The sequence below is a fragment of the Macaca thibetana genome, chromosome 12 (assembly GCF_024542745.1).
Source record: "Macaca thibetana thibetana isolate TM-01 chromosome 12, ASM2454274v1, whole genome shotgun sequence".
Classification (NCBI taxonomy): Eukaryota; Metazoa; Chordata; class Mammalia; order Primates; family Cercopithecidae; genus Macaca; species Macaca thibetana.
The window spans coordinates 64,246,177-64,264,014 of NC_065589.1; the positions used below are offsets into that span (position 1 = coordinate 64,246,177).

Here is a 17,838-nt window from a genome sequence, read left to right on the forward strand (position 1 = left end):
AAACTGTATCATTTCAGCTCGACTAATAAAAGTGGAAAAGCCTCTGTATGGAGTAGAGGTGTTTGTTGGTGAAACAGCCCGCTTTGAAATTGAACTTTCTGAACCTGATGTTCACGGCCAGTGGAAGCTGAAAGGAGAGCCTTTGACAGCTTCCCCTGTAAGTCAAGATTAGCTAATCATATAGGAGAGGGGTTCCTTGGTTGTATAGGGTGAAAAAAGGCATAAAATATCTTGATGATTTGTAGGAATAACTATGTAAATGATGTTCTTTCTTTCCTTCTAATCCTCACTCCAAACAGGACTGTGAAATCATTGAGGATGGGAAGAAGCATATTCTGATCCTTCATAACTGTCAGCTGGGTATGACAGGAGAGGTTTCCTTCCAGGCTGCTAATGCCAAATCTGCAGCTAATCTGAAAGTGAAAGGTATGCTCTACTTGTCGGCCACATTTTTGTATTTTCTCTGCAAGACTTCCTGATACACCCCTGCATTGATCAAGGGTCCTCAATGGAAACATACTCTGACTTCATCCACTGTCCACTTCTTTCAGAATTGCCTCTTATCTTCATCACACCTCTCAGTGATGTTAAAGTCTTCGAGAAAGATGAGGCTAAGTTTGAGTGTGAAGTATCCAGGGAACCCAAAACATTCCGTTGGCTAAAAGGAACCCAGGAAATCACAGGTGATGACAGAATTGAGCTTATAAAGGATGGCACTAAGCATTCAATGGTGATCAAGTCGGCTGCTTTTGAAGATGAAGCAAAATACATGTTTGAAGCTGAAGATAAGCACACAAGTGGCAAACTGATCATTGAAGGTAAATAGTTTTATCAAATAGTCCACCCCAAAATCATTTTTTGCCTTTACTTTTAATATTTCTTCTTTAAAGTGCTTCAATTAATAAGTTCTTTTTTTTTTTTTTTTTTTCTTGATAGGAATCCGGCTTAAATTTCTCACTCCTCTCAAGGATGTAACTGCCAAAGAGAAGGAAAGTGCTGTGTTTACTGTGGAGTTATCTCATGATAACATCCGAGTTAAATGGTTCAAGAATGACCAGCGCCTACACACCACCAGGTCGGTCTCAATGCAAGACGAAGGGAAAACTCATTCAATCACATTCAAAGACCTGTCTATTGATGATACCTCTCAAATTAGAGTAGAAGCTATGGGGATGAGTTCAGAAGCTAAACTCACTGTGCTGGGTAAGTGCTTTTTAAATTTTAATTTTATTGCATTAAATTCAGCAGAAATTTGTGGAGTATCTATTCTATAAAATAGTCTTCTAAGTGTTATATTGCATGAAAGCAGCCCAACTCCTTATGAAGGTATCATATATGTAATTGGGCTTATTTCTAAAACATTTTACCTTCATTACTGTAAATTAATGAAGATTCTAGCTTATGCCCACAAAATAGCCAGTTAAAAGCAAACTTAAAATTTTTCATTAATTATTGAGCCCTGTCATGTTTAAAACAGGAATATATAAATACTTTCTATCTCTTCATTTTATCAAAATTATTTCAGAGGAATGTTTTTCAAGTTTCCCATAAGAGAAGATATTACATAACCTACATTAACGAGCCTCATTTTCTTGGCCACCTAATATCAACAAGATTAAACATGAAGGCTAACATATATAGACATGATTAAAGGCAAACTATTAATTGATTAAGAAAAACTAACAATGTGAACCTGGAAGCTTAAAAGTAAACTAGACATAATAGAGTTGCTAAGAAATTAGAAATTTATCCAAATAATGGAGGAATACAAAATTGTATTTGAAGCTAAATTTCAGTCTTTTTGGCTACTGTTAACAAAATGTTTCAAAATTCAATATGGATGGATTAGATCTTGATAAATCCCATGCACTGATTCCCTTTCTAATATTTAGAGAACTTTTGAACATAAACAGGTTAAATGATTGAACACTTGACACAATTTAAAAATATACTCAGAACTCTGTGAATTGTCTCTTAAACTTTCCAAGAGATTGTCATTTCCCTAAGGTGATTAATAAAACTTTTTCACTTACACTTTACTTGCAGAGGGAGACCCGTATTTTACAGGAAAACTTCAAGATTATACTGGTGTAGAGAAAGATGAAGTTATTCTACAGTGTGAAATTAGCAAAGCAGATGCACCAGTGAAATGGTTTAAGGATGGGAAGGAAATAAAGCCATCCAAAAATGCTGTTATTAAGGCAGATGGCAAGAAACGCATGCTAATCCTAAAGAAAGCCTTGAAATCGGATATTGGACAGTACACCTGTGACTGTGGGACAGATAAGACCTCAGGAAAACTTGACATTGAGGGTAAGGAAATTTCCATGAGTTTCACTCTTGAAGCATTGGGGTTATTTGTGCCAGAGGCTAATGACCCATGCTGGCCCTTCACTTTTCTAGATCGGGAAATTAAACTGGTGCGACCCCTGCACAGTGTGGAGGTGATGGAGACTGAGACGGCCCGCTTTGAAACCGAAATCTCTGAAGATGATATCCACGCCAACTGGAAACTCAAGGGAGAGGCCCTACTCCAAACACCTGTAAGGCTATTTCTGAACTTGTCAACACCTAAACGAGCTGTGTGAATTAGAAAAGGACAGGTGAAAGTCAGAGTGCATGCAGGACATTTAAAACATGATAGTTTCTCTATCAGACCCTAAGCCAAAGAGAGATGTCAGGGTCTATGAATGGGCTCAGACTGGCACACTTGCATTACTTTTGATCCAGCAGAGTGGGTATAAGGTTGTAGATACTCTGTGATGCTGCTAGTTGGCTCAGAATTATACAGCTAAAATAAATGTGGCTTTACTCTTAGTACTTGTAAGCTTTACTTCCTAAAAAAGAGCTCAAAGTTATATAAAGTTTCACTACCATTTATTTGTTGCATTCCTTTAATTAAGATATTCTATCCTTAGAAAAAAAATTCAAAGAAAATTATTTTCTATGAAAGTTTTTCTATTTTGTTGGTACAGGATTGTGAAATTAAGGAAGAAGGCAAAATACACTCCCTTGTTTTGCACAACTGTCGCCTGGACCAGACTGGTGGGGTGGATTTCCAAGCTGCCAATGTTAAATCTAGTGCTCACCTCCGAGTTAAGCGTAAGTATTGTATGTTTTTGAGGAAAATTAAATAAACACTTTTTCAGAAAATGAATGTGAGTGAAATTAATTGGAATTATTTTATTAGTTAGAAAATATTGTTAAAACACAAAAACTGGCTCTCTTTGCCACTTTGACATTCCAATACAGAAGTGGTTCAAATTGTAAAATTTTGGAAATTTTGTTGACCTTGCCATTTGAACAAAAGAAAATTTAGCAAATCAGATTTTCCCGCTCTGTAGTCCTCTCATTGAAAGTAGATACACATACAATAAGAATCTAACTCAGAACCCTTAAAGACCACTTCCCTCAAGTGACTGTGCAACTAGAGCACCAGAAAGACAAACTTTGCTGTGTGAGCATGTCAGATTCAAGAAAGAACGTGGAGAGCATTAGGCTAATATTTCTGGAAGGTGCAAAGTGTTTGATGGATAGGGACAGCCTCTGATTGAGGGCCCCTTGTCCTCTCCCAATCAGAGTCTTAGTTATTTTGGAAGTCACATACCTTATGTAGCAAGAAGAACTTGACGCCTGGCAGAGAGACAGATGCGGCAGAGATTTCTCGCTGACCTTGTACGTCAGAACGAAAGGGCCCCTACATATACTCACTCTCCGGCTACCAGCTCTCCCCTTCTCAGCACCATAAGGCCACGTTCACATTGGAGTTAAAATAGTGGCCAGTCCTGTGGCTTCTTGAAGAAAGCAACCATGAAGGTTCATATCTAAGTCTCTATTTATTCTTTTGGGATTACAAAATGAGTAATGCAAAGCTGTTTCTTCCCTCTCGAAAAGCACGAGTAATTGGTCTTCTGAGGCCTTTAAAGGATGTCACCGTGACTGCAGGGGAAACAGCCACCTTCGACTGCGAGCTCTCCTACGAGGATATCCCCGTAGAATGGTATCTCAAAGGGAAGAAACTAGAGCCCAGCGATAAGGTAAAAAGCAGGCATGCCTTGTCTTTCCCATTCTTTTTCTGGAGTTCTTCCACCTTCACTTGTATGTTCCTTATTCTTTGCTCTTTCTAATGTCTCTTCCTCTGCCTTTGCCTTTCTCTTTCCACCTTTAGCCTGATTTCTGCTGAAACTGTAAAGCCGATGTTTCCATTTTTTATTAGGCTTAACCTGATATTTTTATTAAAATAGAAATAAATTTAAAGTATGATCATGTTTTAGTTTTTTGGAGAAAAGGCAAGACTCATTGACTATCAATGGTAGTTTGTTTGATTACCCAGAAGACAGGAAGGATCAAAAAGGCTTTCTGACTGCATGCTCTGCAACCATGGTGCACATTAAGTTTTAAGATTAATGCTCTCCATCCTATCTAGTGTTCTGCATATAAGGGGATTAAGAGGAGAAGATTGAAATTCCATTTCAGGCAGTTGATCAAGTAGTTGAGATAACTTCTGGGCAGATTTTCTCTTCAAGCATTTCTCCAAAGCTATTTTTAACCTTCAAGTGCTTTGGGCTGTGCGATATCTGGAATGCAAGTGGACTATTTAAAGTGCAACTGATGGTACTGACAAGAAAGAAGGGCTCTGTGGTTATCCACATATGTGAATGAAATATTTTTTTAAAGCTTTGGGAAAGAACTAGCTCCTGCTGTTAACTTTTACTGACATTCTTTATGCCCAAGATTTTACCCATAAGTAAAAACTAAGGGATTATTCAGATAGGCCCACAATACACTTTGCCTAAATTGATCTGTATGTTTTGTTCCCAGAAACAACATATGTCTTTAAATTATCTTGACAATCCATCATTAATTTTGAATTCTTAAAATAAAATATATGGAATATGTCCAGCCTGGGTTGGAAATAAAGCACAAGAGAGTAAATTGTTCTATGACATTTTCCCCCAATATTTCGGAAATAATATTAAATGTGTTATAAAGATCTCAACAAAAATCAAACTTTGAAGACTTAAAGGAATATAATTAAAAAGTGATTCAGTTTAACAAAAAGCCACAGTTGACTGAAGTATTTGAAAGCAATGCCTTCCAGTAACTGCTCTGACACAAACAAATAAACAACAACAACAAAAAACTAGTGTTCCACTACAGTGATTACAGGGTAATTCACTAACAGTTATCTGATAGGTAACACCTGACTGTTATACAGATAAGGAGATCTTCTTGGTCTCCTTTTCCACTGACCAGAAAAAGCAGCAGTACATTCCATTTGTAGCATGAGAATTAAGTTACATATGAGAAAACCTTCCTTACAATGAGGTCTTCTAAATATTGAACTGAGGGAGGCACCTCTACCTTCAAGCTTATTGTTTGAAAATATATATTTTTCCTATCATGCATGATTTAATTAACTTCATGTCTAAAGGCAGATAATAGGTTGACTTTTCAAGATTCTTTCTAGATCTGTAAATTCATGATTTATATATAGAAACACTGCTTAAGGACAAATATTATTTTTTCATTACCAAATATCTTTTTGTCATATTAAGAGCTTCTTATTAAAAGATCAGTCTCAGTTCTAATACAAAAACTGCACTTTTAATTCAAATGTAGACTCCTAAAAATCTTATTCACATTTTTTTTTTTTAATTCTTATTGTAACTAACATTTTTTCTAGGGTTAGAAAGGATCAGTTTACGATAATTCTATAGGGCCCGTTTACATCTCTTTCGGCATAGGAATTTTAATCCTTTACTCTAGGCACCCGAAATACTTTAGCCTTTTGTGAACTTGCTCTTGCATTACTTAAATGTCTCTTTTCAAAAAGAGCTTAAATATAAGCTTTGAAGTAATAAAATCATTTTATTACATTTGGCAGATTTTGTTTAAATTAAGTCTATCAGAACAAACTTGCTCTTGTCAATGTAATTCCAACCTTTAATATTCACTTTTTGTAAAAATTTTAGCCTTCAAAACTGCAATAATCAAACAAGCAAAACAAGCTATAGGAATAGGAAATATGAAGAGAAACTTGTAGACATGAGTTGTTTGCATTTTTTCTTCATTGTTGTAGTTGTTTTTGGCTGTCAGTTTAAGAAAGGACTGCCAAGTTCCAAATGGCATTTGATAATTTTAAAGTTAAATTTTAAATTTGAGAAGTTTAAACATAAAACTTTAATAGTTTTGTCACAGTCATAAGCCTACCGTATTATAGTAATATGCTTCCATTTTAAATATTTTTTTTTAATCTCTAACATTATTCCTACAATCTACTGCAAAATCTTCAACATTCATTTCATTGATTTATTTTTATAAGGTACCCCAGTTTTCCTTTTTTCTTTCTTTTAACATAGTGGGAGTAGATTGTGTACAAGCTGTTTATTGAGACATACTGCATTCTGAGCAGTGTCCTAGAGTAGCTACAGTGGAACTCAGATGATAAAGCAACATAATATTAATAGATAAAACATATCTGTGGGTGGGTTAGAAACTGAGACACCTTTTCAAATAGCCAAAAGTTGCATGTCAAAATTTATATTGAAATGTTATTAAAAAACAAATTTTCCCCATTTCAGCACCATGCCCTTGGATAAGTAGCTCTGTTCCAAGGACATATTTAATTACCCTCTCCTAGCTGTTATTTTTCCTTATTATGTTTTTCGCTCACCCTCAATTATCAAGATAATTATGTGACTAACCATGCCCAGTTCTTAAAGAAGACACTTTCAGATGAAACCTTATTTCTGATTCTTTTCTTTACACCAGCATAATAAATAGTTCCACTGGTGAAAACCTTTACATTATTTTTAACTCTAAGTAAACTCTTAAGCAGTGCAAAATCAGTCTGGATGACAGGGCGCAGCTTCTTAGGAATTTTATATCATAGAACTGGAAGAACCCCCACATCTCTTATCTTTACTGTCAGAATGACCCTATCTGTCATACCATTGACATCTGATTTTCCCATTCCTGATGCTTAGACACATGAAAAGGGAAGAAGAGTCCAACCTTCATTTACAGTTTTGAACAACATTAATAGGTTGTACCAATTATTTTAATCACAGGTTTAATTGGTTTGCAAAATAAGTTTAACTGCTAAAATAAATGGGAAGAAGAGTTATAGCTTGTTGTTGCATGGCGAACACCTTACATACAGAATATAAGGTTTACTTTTAGCTTGCCATAGCCGATATTTTTCTTTCATCCTTTCATGATTTTGCTTTTCTAAGTTCTTCCTTTATGTATATATAAGCCTAGTAGCAGAATGGGGGCACACATATATATACACACATATATATGTGCCATATATCTACGCATATGCAAAAAAGACCACAAATGTAAACAGAAATCGGCCTGGGCAATTTCAACGTGAAAGGCCACCTAGCAGTTATATAAAGGTAACTATGAAAGCCTAAAATTTTCTTAAAAGATCCAAAACTATTGGTTGGAATTATTTTTGAATGCATATGTGCTAAATATATGATTATAAAACAACTTGGAAAGCTCTATTTCCATTTATTTTTATCTAAATGAATTAAATGCACCCATATACTAGATTGCTGTTTCATATATTCTTTTTTTTAAAACAACTAGGTGGTCACACGTTCAGAAGGAAAAGTTCATACACTTACTCTGAGGGATGTAAAGTTAGAAGATGCTGGGGAAGTCCAACTAACAGCAAAAGATTTCAAAACTCACGCCAACCTCTTTGTGAAAGGTAATTACAAGGCTTATTTTAAAAACATGTATAAGGCAGAGGCTCATAAATAATGCCAACTCTCAATTATCTTTATATGATGAGTACTATAGATGTTTAAAATCAACCAAATAATCAAAAGTCTAATTTTACTTTTTAGCATAACAAAATACTTCACAGGCTATCTTTTTAAAGAGTCAAAATTGACTAGCATAGGTTTTACTTCCTCCTTCCATCTCTATTGTTTTTCTTGCACATCCTAGATTTCCAAAAGCCAGCTGGAGGAAGAATTATTATCAAGCTAGGTATCCATCACTTTATTAACTAAGAGTTGGCTGTTATTTCCTTAATGTTTCCTAGTTTTTAAAAATGATTTTCCTCTTGTCTGTACAAATAATGATAAAATATCATTATTAGAGGAAAACGTCTGAGTGTAATCAAAACTTGAAAATAAAACTTAGGACAGAACAAAGCTCTGGAGATGGCAGGGAAAGTTGAGATGGTACCAAAACTCTTGGAGAAGGAAAGCAGTACCTTGGCTAATGAGTATGATTCTTTCAGAACCCCCAGTTGAATTCACTAAGCCTCTTGAGGACCAGACGGTCGAAGAGGGAGCCACTGCAGTGCTGGAGTGTGAAGTCTCCAGAGAAAATGCTAAGGTGAAATGGTTCAAAAATGGGACAGAAATCCTCAAAAGCAAGAAGTATGAAATTGTTGCTGATGGCAGGGTCAGAAAACTTATTATACACGGCTGTACCCCAGAGGATATTAAAACATACACTTGTGATGCTAAGGATTTTAAGACTTCCTGTAACCTGAATGTCGTGCGTAAGTATTCTTCTTACAAAGGACTTGTCATTTGCAATTCTTTGATAACAACAACAACAAAACAACACAACACTTTTTGCATGCCCTTCTTGGCCTAACTGCATTTCTTGGCAACTTCTAGTATTGACACTGACCTAACCTGATCCTTTATGTGTTTAAAGAAAAAAAGAAAAGAAAAGTCTTATTCTATGTCTGGTCTGATTAATGATGGAGCAATCACTTTTCCCTATGCTTCTTTTCTCTCACTGAGTAGTGAGTAGATGTGCTCTTTGTCTACATGGGGTCAGTCTACTGTATGGATATCCTGATATGGATGAGGAGAAACTGAATTTTAAAGATAAGTAGGGAGTTCTAATTTTAAAAACAAAGTAAAAGTGATTTCCATGTGGAAGGAAAATGAATTTTCAGGTGTGGGGAACAACTAGAAAATGAGCATGAAATTTCAGTCTGAATAGGAGCACAATAGAGATCTGCTGTAATATGACAAAGCCTAGTCACATGATTCAATCTCTGAGAATAAGAATGGATAAGAAGATAGAGTAAGGCCCTGGATCCTTTGAGTCCTGGACTCTGCATGAAGAGAACTCTAATGGTTTTTAACATTACTTCTTCCTCTGGTGAAAAATGTAATGTCTTTTTTCAAAATGCCACATGCTAGCTTATTTGTTTCATTCATTCCTTTGTCCAGTGATGACATTTTTCTGCGTACTTTTGTGAAATATTTGTTTGTTTGGTTTGGTTGCTTCCCATCTGTCAACAGCTACAACCTAGTGACTCTGTGCTTCATGCATCTTGTACCATGTTTTTCTTACCACTTTGTGGTTGCTCTGCTCAAGCTTATGTCAAAGTAGCTTGTTGGGTCTCCTTCTTCCCCTCGACATCTACCTTCATTCCAGAAGGCTCAGCTGCAAGGAGCGTATCTTCAAACCTATTAGCCAGCATTTGTCTCAGAATCTTATTGCTCAAGAATGGTCATCTTGGGAAGGACTCACAAGGAGCTCTGAAAGAAGGAAGGACAAGGGGGCAGCTCCCTAATTCTATACACCAGCTGAATTAATTCTAGAGATGAATGAAATAACAGATGTAAAATGCTAATCACCCTCCCATACAAAACACATTGCTTTATTGCACTAATAGATGCTATGCCTGACTTATATGTGACGTCTTCAAAGCTGATTTTTTTAAAAAGCTGAATATATGTTTCAATCACAGCCTCATGCCTCTTAGCCATACACAAGGCTGGCCGTAGTGCTTCACGTGTTTTATCTTTGAATTCTGCTAATTTCTCAAAGATTGTGCTGGGTGCCTTAAAGAAGACAATGTTTCTTTGCCACTGGTGCCTGCTGTTTCCTTTGACGTTATCTTTCAAGTCTGGTGCAGTACAAATGAAGATTTTTCCTCCAGCTATTATTCAAAAGAACTGAGATGGCTCCCTAGTATATATACTATACACACACACATGCACACTAGTTGAACATATAGAATGCCACATAATTTTATGTAAACTACAGAGATATCTAAAAAGCAAAGCATCATATCTGATGGGCTTCAAGTGATTTCAAAGTCAGTTGTAGTCTATTAAGATGGAAAGGTCCTATAAAAGAGTCACTTTTTCTTAATGAATATTATGGTAATGTCAGAGTAAATTTCCAGAAACCTCATTTTGAATTCTAATGACATTCTTTTACAGCTCCTCATGTGGAATTCTTAAGACCACTCACAGACCTTCAAGTTAGAGAAAAAGAAATGGCTCGATTTGAGTGTGAACTTTCCCGAGAAAATGCTAAGGTCTGTGATTGTATACCTGTCACCTTATACTGTCAAATAACTTTATATTTACTTTTGGTCTAGCCAAAATGGAAAAAAAAAAGTTAGTCAAAACTTTCTCTTGTTACCACTTTACTTTTAAAGATAATTTTAGTATAAAATGCATTCTTGACTTTAATTGTTCTCTTTTTAGTATTATTAATTTATTATTACTTGAAAAACACTGGACTCACAATCAGGAGATTTAGTTATTAGTTTGAACCATATAAAACTGCTGTTTTCTTAGATCAGTAAAAGTCAAATGTCAGCAATTATATTTGTTTCAACTAAGTACCTCCTGTTGCCATTAACTACCATTGGCAAGTTTCTAGCCTCAGTTTACACATCCAAGAAGTTAGTCTGCATGATGTCTAAGGCTAACTATAGCTCTAAACTTATATGATCCCATTGTTTTTAATAACTGATAATAATATCACAGCAGCTCACTTAACAGTAATTGGTAAGATTGTTCTTGCTTTTGGGGTTTATATTTGTGTCTGCTACCTTGGTTCTTCTTCATACTATGAAGTCTCGTTGGTTGCTTTCAGAAAAACTCACGATCATAGTTTCTCTTAGGGACACCTGTGTGAAGGAACAAGAAAACTGATCATCTGTTTATCTTAAATATAGGTTCAGTGGTTTAAAGATGGTGCTGAAATTAAAAAGGGCAAAAAATATGACATCATATCCAAGGGAGCGGTGCGCATTCTTGTCATCAACAAATGTCTACTAGATGACGAAGCTGAATATTCCTGTGAAGTAAGGACAGCGAGAACTTCTGGCATGCTGACAGTTCTGGGTAAGAGTAAAGTCGTTCTTTGTGAAGTATATGTGTTGGGAAAAAATAATAATTTCCAACTTAACTCAATGCGGCTTTTGTTTTTTCAATGTTTGCAGAAGAAGAAGCTGTCTTTACCAAAAATCTTGCCAACATTGAAGTTAGTGAAACAGACACTATAAAATTGGTTTGTGAAGTCTCCAAACCTGGTGCAGAAGTGATTTGGTATAAAGGGGATGAGGAGATCATTGAAACAGGAAGATATGAAATACTGACTGAAGGACGGAAGAGAATCCTGGTCATTCAGAACGCTCACCTTGAGGATGCCGGCAACTACAACTGTCGACTCCCAAGCTCTCGAACCGATGGCAAAGTCAAAGTACATGGTATGAAAACTACAGTGAATAATCTTTTATTTCTAACAATTCACACTTGCTAGATTTAAAGTACAAAGACATACGTTTCTAATATCTTGTAACTTTTTCTTCCCAGAACTGGCTGCTGAATTTATCTCAAAGCCTCAAAACCTTGAAATACTTGAAGGAGAAAAGGCTGAATTTGTCTGCTCTATATCAAAAGAAAGCTTTCCAGTCCAGTGGAAGAGGGATGATAAGATACTTGAATCTGGAGATAAATATGACGTTATTGCTGATGGTAAAAAGAGAGTTCTAGTTGTGAAAGATGCCACATTACAAGATATGGGCACTTACGTCGTCATGGTAGGGGCCGCCAGAGCAGCAGCTCACTTGACAGTCATTGGTAAGTTTGTTCTTGCTTTTCGGGTTTTTTCTTTGTTTTGTTTTGGTTTTTTGTATTTGTATTTACCACTTTGATCATTCGTCATACTATAAAGTCTTGTTGGTTTCTTTCAGAAAAACTCAGGATCGTAGTTCCTCTTAAGGACACCCGGGTGAAGGAACAACAAGAAGTTGTCTTCAACTGTGAAGTCAACACTGAAGGTGCCAAAGCCAAATGGTTCAGAAATGAAGAAGCCATATTTGATAGTTCAAAATACATTATTCTCCAAAAAGACCTGGTCTACACCCTCAGAATTAGAGATGCACGCTTAGACGACCAAGCCAACTATAATGTGTCTTTGACCAATCACAGAGGTGAAAATGTTAAAAGTGCAGCCAATCTAATAGTAGAAGGTAAGTAATTTATATACCACTAGAGATTTTTCCATCAGTTTCTATTATGAAAATAATTAAAATAAACATATTTTTCTCCTTTACAACAGAGGAAGACCTTAGGATTGTTGAGCCTCTTAAAGATATTGAAACAATGGAGAAGAAATCTGTCACATTCTGGTGCAAGGTGAATCGTCTCAATGTAACACTGAAGTGGACCAAAAATGGTGAAGAAGTGCCTTTTGACAACCGTGTCTCATACAGAATTGATAAATACAAGCACTCGTTAACTATTAAAGACTGTGGCTTCCCAGATGAAGGTGAATACATTGTCACTGCTGGACAAGACAAATCTGTTGCTGAGCTTCTCATCATAGAAGCCCCTACAGAATTTGTGGAACACTTGGAAGATCAGACAGTCACTGAGTTTGATGACGCTGTCTTCTCCTGCCAGCTCTCCAGAGAGAAAGCCAATGTAAAATGGTACAGAAATGGGAGAGAAATCAAAGAAGGCAAAAAGTAAGCAAGATCTTTTTATTCTCTATTTCCATAGCTATATATACACTTTTGACAATTTAGTGGCCATTATGCAAGCTAACTGATAATCCAATATCTCCTTTAGATACAAATTTGAAAAAGATGGAAGTATACACAGACTCATTATAAAAGATTGCAGGCTGGATGATGAGTGTGAATATGCTTGTGGAGTAGAAGACAGGAAGTCTCGTGCTAGACTTTTTGTGGAAGGTACATATTAAGTGAAAGGACAATTCTAATGTTACCAATTTTTTTAAATTGTTAATCAAAATGTAAACATATTTATATTTATTTCACATTTTCTTTCCAGAAATTCCCGTTGAGATCATCAGGCCTCCACAAGATATTCTTGAAGCCCCTGGTGCTGATGTTGTCTTTTTAGCAGAACTCAATAAAGATAAGGTGGAAGTCCAATGGCTAAGAAATAACATGGTTGTTGTCCAGGGTGATAAACACCAGATGATGAGTGAAGGAAAGATACATCGACTACAGATTTGTGATATTAAGCCCCGCGACCAGGGTGAATACAGATTTATTGCCAAAGATAAAGAAGCCAGAGCTAAGCTTGAACTGGCAGGTCAGTCCCTTTCTTTTATTTTAAAATATCCTTCCAATATCACAGAGATTAGTTAGATTTCCGATTTCACAGTTACTTAATGAGGTAATCCTTGTGAGGGTCTTTCATTTCTAGCAAGCCCTACCCACATGTTAACAGTTCTAATTTTGCTCACTACAAAGTAAGTGTCTTGAGTAAGAGGAAATTAATAGCAATAATCTTTATATGCCAGAACGTTGAACAGTTCCTAGAACATGATGACTGTTTATGAACTTAGGCTAGAACTAAGCTATCACCCTGAGAGTCTTGGCAAATCTAAAGACAGTCTTATACTCTCCTACTTTACAAACCCCTGTGTGCCTTTTAGGTATGTTCTCATCCTGACCCAGGACATCCTTATACACTGTCCTCATGAAAAAGCCATTAGTGTACCTCTCATTCATAGGAAAAAAGTTTTCTGATTTATTGAACTAAGTACGCGGTGCCTACTCTATCAAAAAAACAAAACATGTTTTGCACTACACTGAGTCCTATGTCACTATTTTTGGCAAGGAATGCATGTCTTATGATTTTGTGCCATTCCCAATCCTCTACTCTCCAATCTAACTTGCACACACAAAAACAACCAAAAAAAAGCTATGAGAAGTCTAAGCCACTTAGTTTTCTGTGCTATAAAGCTACTGTGGCATACTTCCAAGGTTATGTAACCAATATTTGCTGACAAATGCATAATAACATATGATGTAGCTTGGTTGTGTTTAATAGTCAAAAGCATTCACATTTTATCTTTCTCACTAGCTGCACCGAAAATCAAGACAGGTGACCAAGACCTTGTGGTTGATGTTGGCCAGCCTCTGACAATGGTGGTGCCATATGATGCCTACCCCAAAGCAGAAGCTGAATGGTTTAAAGAAAATGAACCTTTATCTACAAAAACCATTGATACTACGGCTGAACAAACTTCTTTCAGAATTTTAGAAGCCAAGAAAGGAGACAAAGGGAGATATAAAATTGTGCTTCAGAACAAACATGGAAAAGCAGAAGGATTCATCAATCTAAAAGTTATTGGTAAGCCCTTGGGTCTCTCAGACTTAATTGGCAAAGCACAATTTAAAAGTAAGACAGCACACTAAAAAATTCCTTTATATGTGAATTTCAGATGTTCCTGGGCCAGTACGTAACTTAGAAGTGACAGAAACATTTGATGGTGAAGTGAGCCTTGCTTGGGAAGAACCTTTAACTGATGGTGGAAGCAAAATCATAGGTTATGTTGTTGAAAGACGTGACATTAAGAGAAAGACCTGGGTTCTGGCCACAGACCGTGCAGACAGTTGTGAGTTTACTGTCACTGGTCTACAGAAAGGAGGAGTTGAGTATCTATTCCGTGTAAGTGCAAGAAACAGAGTTGGCACTGGTGAACCAGTAGAAACTGACATTCCTGTAGAAGCAAGGAGTAAATATGGTAAGAAGTTTTAAGTAAATTGCAAGCTAGCTTTTAAGTAAATTGCGGTCTTTGCCTTCATCATCATTGTTAACCCAAAACTCCTATTTTCTTCTTCTGTGATGAAATCTAGATGTTCCAGGCCCTCCTTTGAATGTAACCATCACTGATGTGAATCGATTTGGTGTCTCACTGACATGGGAACCACCAGAGTATGATGGAGGTGCTGAGATCACAAACTACGTCATTGAATTAAGAGACAAGACTTCTATCAGGTGGGATACTGCCATGACTGTGAGAGCTGAAGACCTGTCTGCAACTGTTACTGATGTGGTAGAAGGACAGGAGTACAGTTTCCGAGTGAGAGCCCAAAATCGAATTGGAGTCGGAAAACCAAGTGCAGCCACACCCTTCGTCAAAGTTGCCGATCCAATTGGTAAGCCCATCAAAAAAAGGAAATAATTACTGCATGAAATCCTGATATTAGGCCTATCAATTAAAATAAATCAAGTTCAATGAAAGTTAATAAAAAGGTAGAATATCATAAAAATTTGGATAAAGTTCTAGAAACCCAGACTGTGCCTACTTTACTTTGTGAATTCAATAAATCTGTTATTTTAATGATGATGATATAATTGATTACAACATTGTCTTCATAAATTGTCACTAACGTAAATGGTATGCTCCAACTCTTTCTTTTATTCCAGAGAGACCAAGTCCTCCTGTAAACCTAACTTCCTCCGATCAGACTCAGTCATCAGTTCAACTCAAATGGGAACCTCCTCTGAAAGATGGAGGAAGCCCAGTATTAGGCTATATAATTGAGCGATGTGAAGAAGGAAAAGATAATTGGATTCGTTGCAATAAGAAACTTGTCCCTGAACTGACTTACAAGGTAGGTCATTTGCATATAAAAAAGAATATTCAGTGTGGATCATGGACATAACTGTATGTGTTTTTTACAAATATTAATTCATAATTGTAGGTTACCGGATTGGAAAAAGGAAATAAATATTTATATAGAGTATCTGCAGAAAATAAAGCTGGTGTTTCAGATCCATCTGAAATTCTTGGTCCTCTCACCGCTGATGATGCATTTGGTAAATAGATATTTTATTTTTAGACCAGGGAATAGAACATAGTTACTTTGGGGCAACAGGGACTTAAATATGGCACTGCAGACTCATTAACTTTTCTTCTTTGCAGTTGAACCAACAATGGATTTAAGTGCATTTAAAGATGGTCTGGAAGTTATTGTCCCAAATCCTATCAAGATCCTGGTTCCAAGTACAGGCTATCCAAGGCCAACTGCAACCTGGTGTTTTGGAGATAAAGTACTAGAAACAGGGGACCGTGTGAAAATGAAGACCTTGTCTGCCTATGCCGAACTTGTCATTTCTCCAAGTGAACGTTCAGACAAGGGCATTTATACGCTGAAATTAGAAAACCGTGTGAAAACAATTTCTGGGGAAATCGATGTCAATGTAATCGGTAAGGAACTAACTGTTTATCATCTAAGGTGATTTGGTAGTATTGACAAATATTAGTTCAGACTATTAATGACAGTGACTTGTGAGTGCATTTCTTTTCAGCTCGCCCAAGTGCACCCAAAGAACTGAAATTTGGTGATATAACCAAGGACTCAGTACATTTGACTTGGGAACCACCTGATGATGATGGAGGAAGTCCATTAACCGGATACGTTGTTGAAAAACGAGAAGTCAGCCGGAAAACATGGACTAAGGTGAGTTTTGAGCAGCACTGCATCAACGCCAAAAATGAGAGTAGGGGAAATCCCAGAAGGTTGGGATGCCATGCACAAATCTTGTGTGCTACAACTTCTTACCTTTACCTCACTGAAAATGTACAAAAACTTTTTAAGAATGCATCGGTACTAATGCTTCCTGAGGTAGCTCAACCAAGGGTTGTATAATTGTAATTGTCTTGTCTTGTGAGCCTTACCAAATGTGTAAAAAATTTAAAAAAAAAAAAAAATCCCTACTGACTTGGTAAAAATCTTTTGAGTTGGGGAAAGGGTTTTTGGAAAATAGCTAATTAACTATATTTCTTTGTCCCAGGTTATGGACTTTGTAACTGATCTAGAATTCACAGTTCCTGATCTTGTTCAAGGAAAAGAGTATTTATTTAAAGTTTGTGCTCGTAACAAATGTGGCCCTGGAGAACCTGCATATGTTGATGAACCTGTAAATATGTCAGCTCCTGCAAGTGAGTACATTCTTAATGATTTCTTACCTAATCTTGTTGCCTGTTTTTGCTTTTAGACCTAGAGTTGAAGTTATGGGGCAAGGCAGGGGTTGGCAATGCGAAGAGAACTGCATAGGTGCCCTGCGTAAGACTGACTCTCTCTTCCAAATGTTATAGCGGTACCTGACCCACCAGAGAATGTTAAATGGAGAGATCGAACAGCCAATAGCATCTTCTTAACATGGGATCCACCTAAAAATGACGGTGGTTCACGCATCAAAGGATATATAGTTGAAAGATGTCCACGTGGTTCTGATAAATGGGTTGCCTGTGGAGAACCTGTTGCAGAAACAAAGTAAGTTTTTTATTTGGCATGAGAGTAAATGTGTACTCCTAGTCACTAAAATGGGCTTTGTTGGGGAAAATTTAAATGTTTGTCTTTTTTCATTGAGAATCCTATACTGCCGGTGTGTCTGTCTGGTTTTTAAAGGTGCTGCTGAATGTACTTCATGCTCAGGGTTTTCATGACAGTATTAAAATGAAAATGTATTCAGTTACAGTGTTGAAGTAATCCAGGTTTAATTTAAAGACTAGTATTATACCAGGGGTTTGAATTTTTGAAAGACCATGAGTACTACACAATGAAACGATTATTGACATCACAGTAAAACATCTTATTCTGTTTTCTGACAGGATGGAAGTGACAGGTCTTGAGGAAGGCAAATGGTATGCCTACCGCGTGAAGGCCTTAAACAGGCAGGGTGCTAGCAAACCAAGCAAACCCACAGAGGAGATCCAGGCTGTGGACACACAAGGTATCTATTTTTGATTTTTGTCTTATCAAATAGGCCT

The 17,838-nt window shown here is 36.6% G+C and overlaps 1 protein-coding gene across 1 annotated transcript in view; it reads left to right on the forward strand.

Annotated features, from left to right (window-relative positions):
- The window catches only part of TTN (titin), a 273,451-nt gene that overhangs the window by 165,414 nt on the left and 90,199 nt on the right, over positions 1-17,838 (forward strand). Inside the window, exons 214-241 of the mRNA XM_050750513.1 lie at positions 18-157; positions 300-426; positions 552-818; positions 937-1,203; positions 2,047-2,313; positions 2,404-2,543; positions 2,976-3,102; positions 3,895-4,037; positions 7,603-7,726; positions 8,267-8,533; positions 10,224-10,321; positions 10,970-11,138; positions 11,237-11,503; positions 11,610-11,876; positions 11,990-12,268; positions 12,358-12,766; positions 12,870-12,994; positions 13,095-13,361; positions 14,139-14,408; positions 14,500-14,802; positions 14,915-15,217; positions 15,489-15,676; positions 15,767-15,881; positions 15,988-16,272; positions 16,374-16,525; positions 16,860-17,007; positions 17,164-17,341; positions 17,680-17,801. Of these exons, the coding sequence (XP_050606470.1) occupies positions 18-157; positions 300-426; positions 552-818; positions 937-1,203; positions 2,047-2,313; positions 2,404-2,543; positions 2,976-3,102; positions 3,895-4,037; positions 7,603-7,726; positions 8,267-8,533; positions 10,224-10,321; positions 10,970-11,138; positions 11,237-11,503; positions 11,610-11,876; positions 11,990-12,268; positions 12,358-12,766; positions 12,870-12,994; positions 13,095-13,361; positions 14,139-14,408; positions 14,500-14,802; positions 14,915-15,217; positions 15,489-15,676; positions 15,767-15,881; positions 15,988-16,272; positions 16,374-16,525; positions 16,860-17,007; positions 17,164-17,341; positions 17,680-17,801 (5,814 nt within the window). The remainder of the gene's footprint in view (positions 1-17; positions 158-299; positions 427-551; positions 819-936; positions 1,204-2,046; positions 2,314-2,403; positions 2,544-2,975; positions 3,103-3,894; positions 4,038-7,602; positions 7,727-8,266; positions 8,534-10,223; positions 10,322-10,969; positions 11,139-11,236; positions 11,504-11,609; positions 11,877-11,989; positions 12,269-12,357; positions 12,767-12,869; positions 12,995-13,094; positions 13,362-14,138; positions 14,409-14,499; positions 14,803-14,914; positions 15,218-15,488; positions 15,677-15,766; positions 15,882-15,987; positions 16,273-16,373; positions 16,526-16,859; positions 17,008-17,163; positions 17,342-17,679; positions 17,802-17,838) is intronic.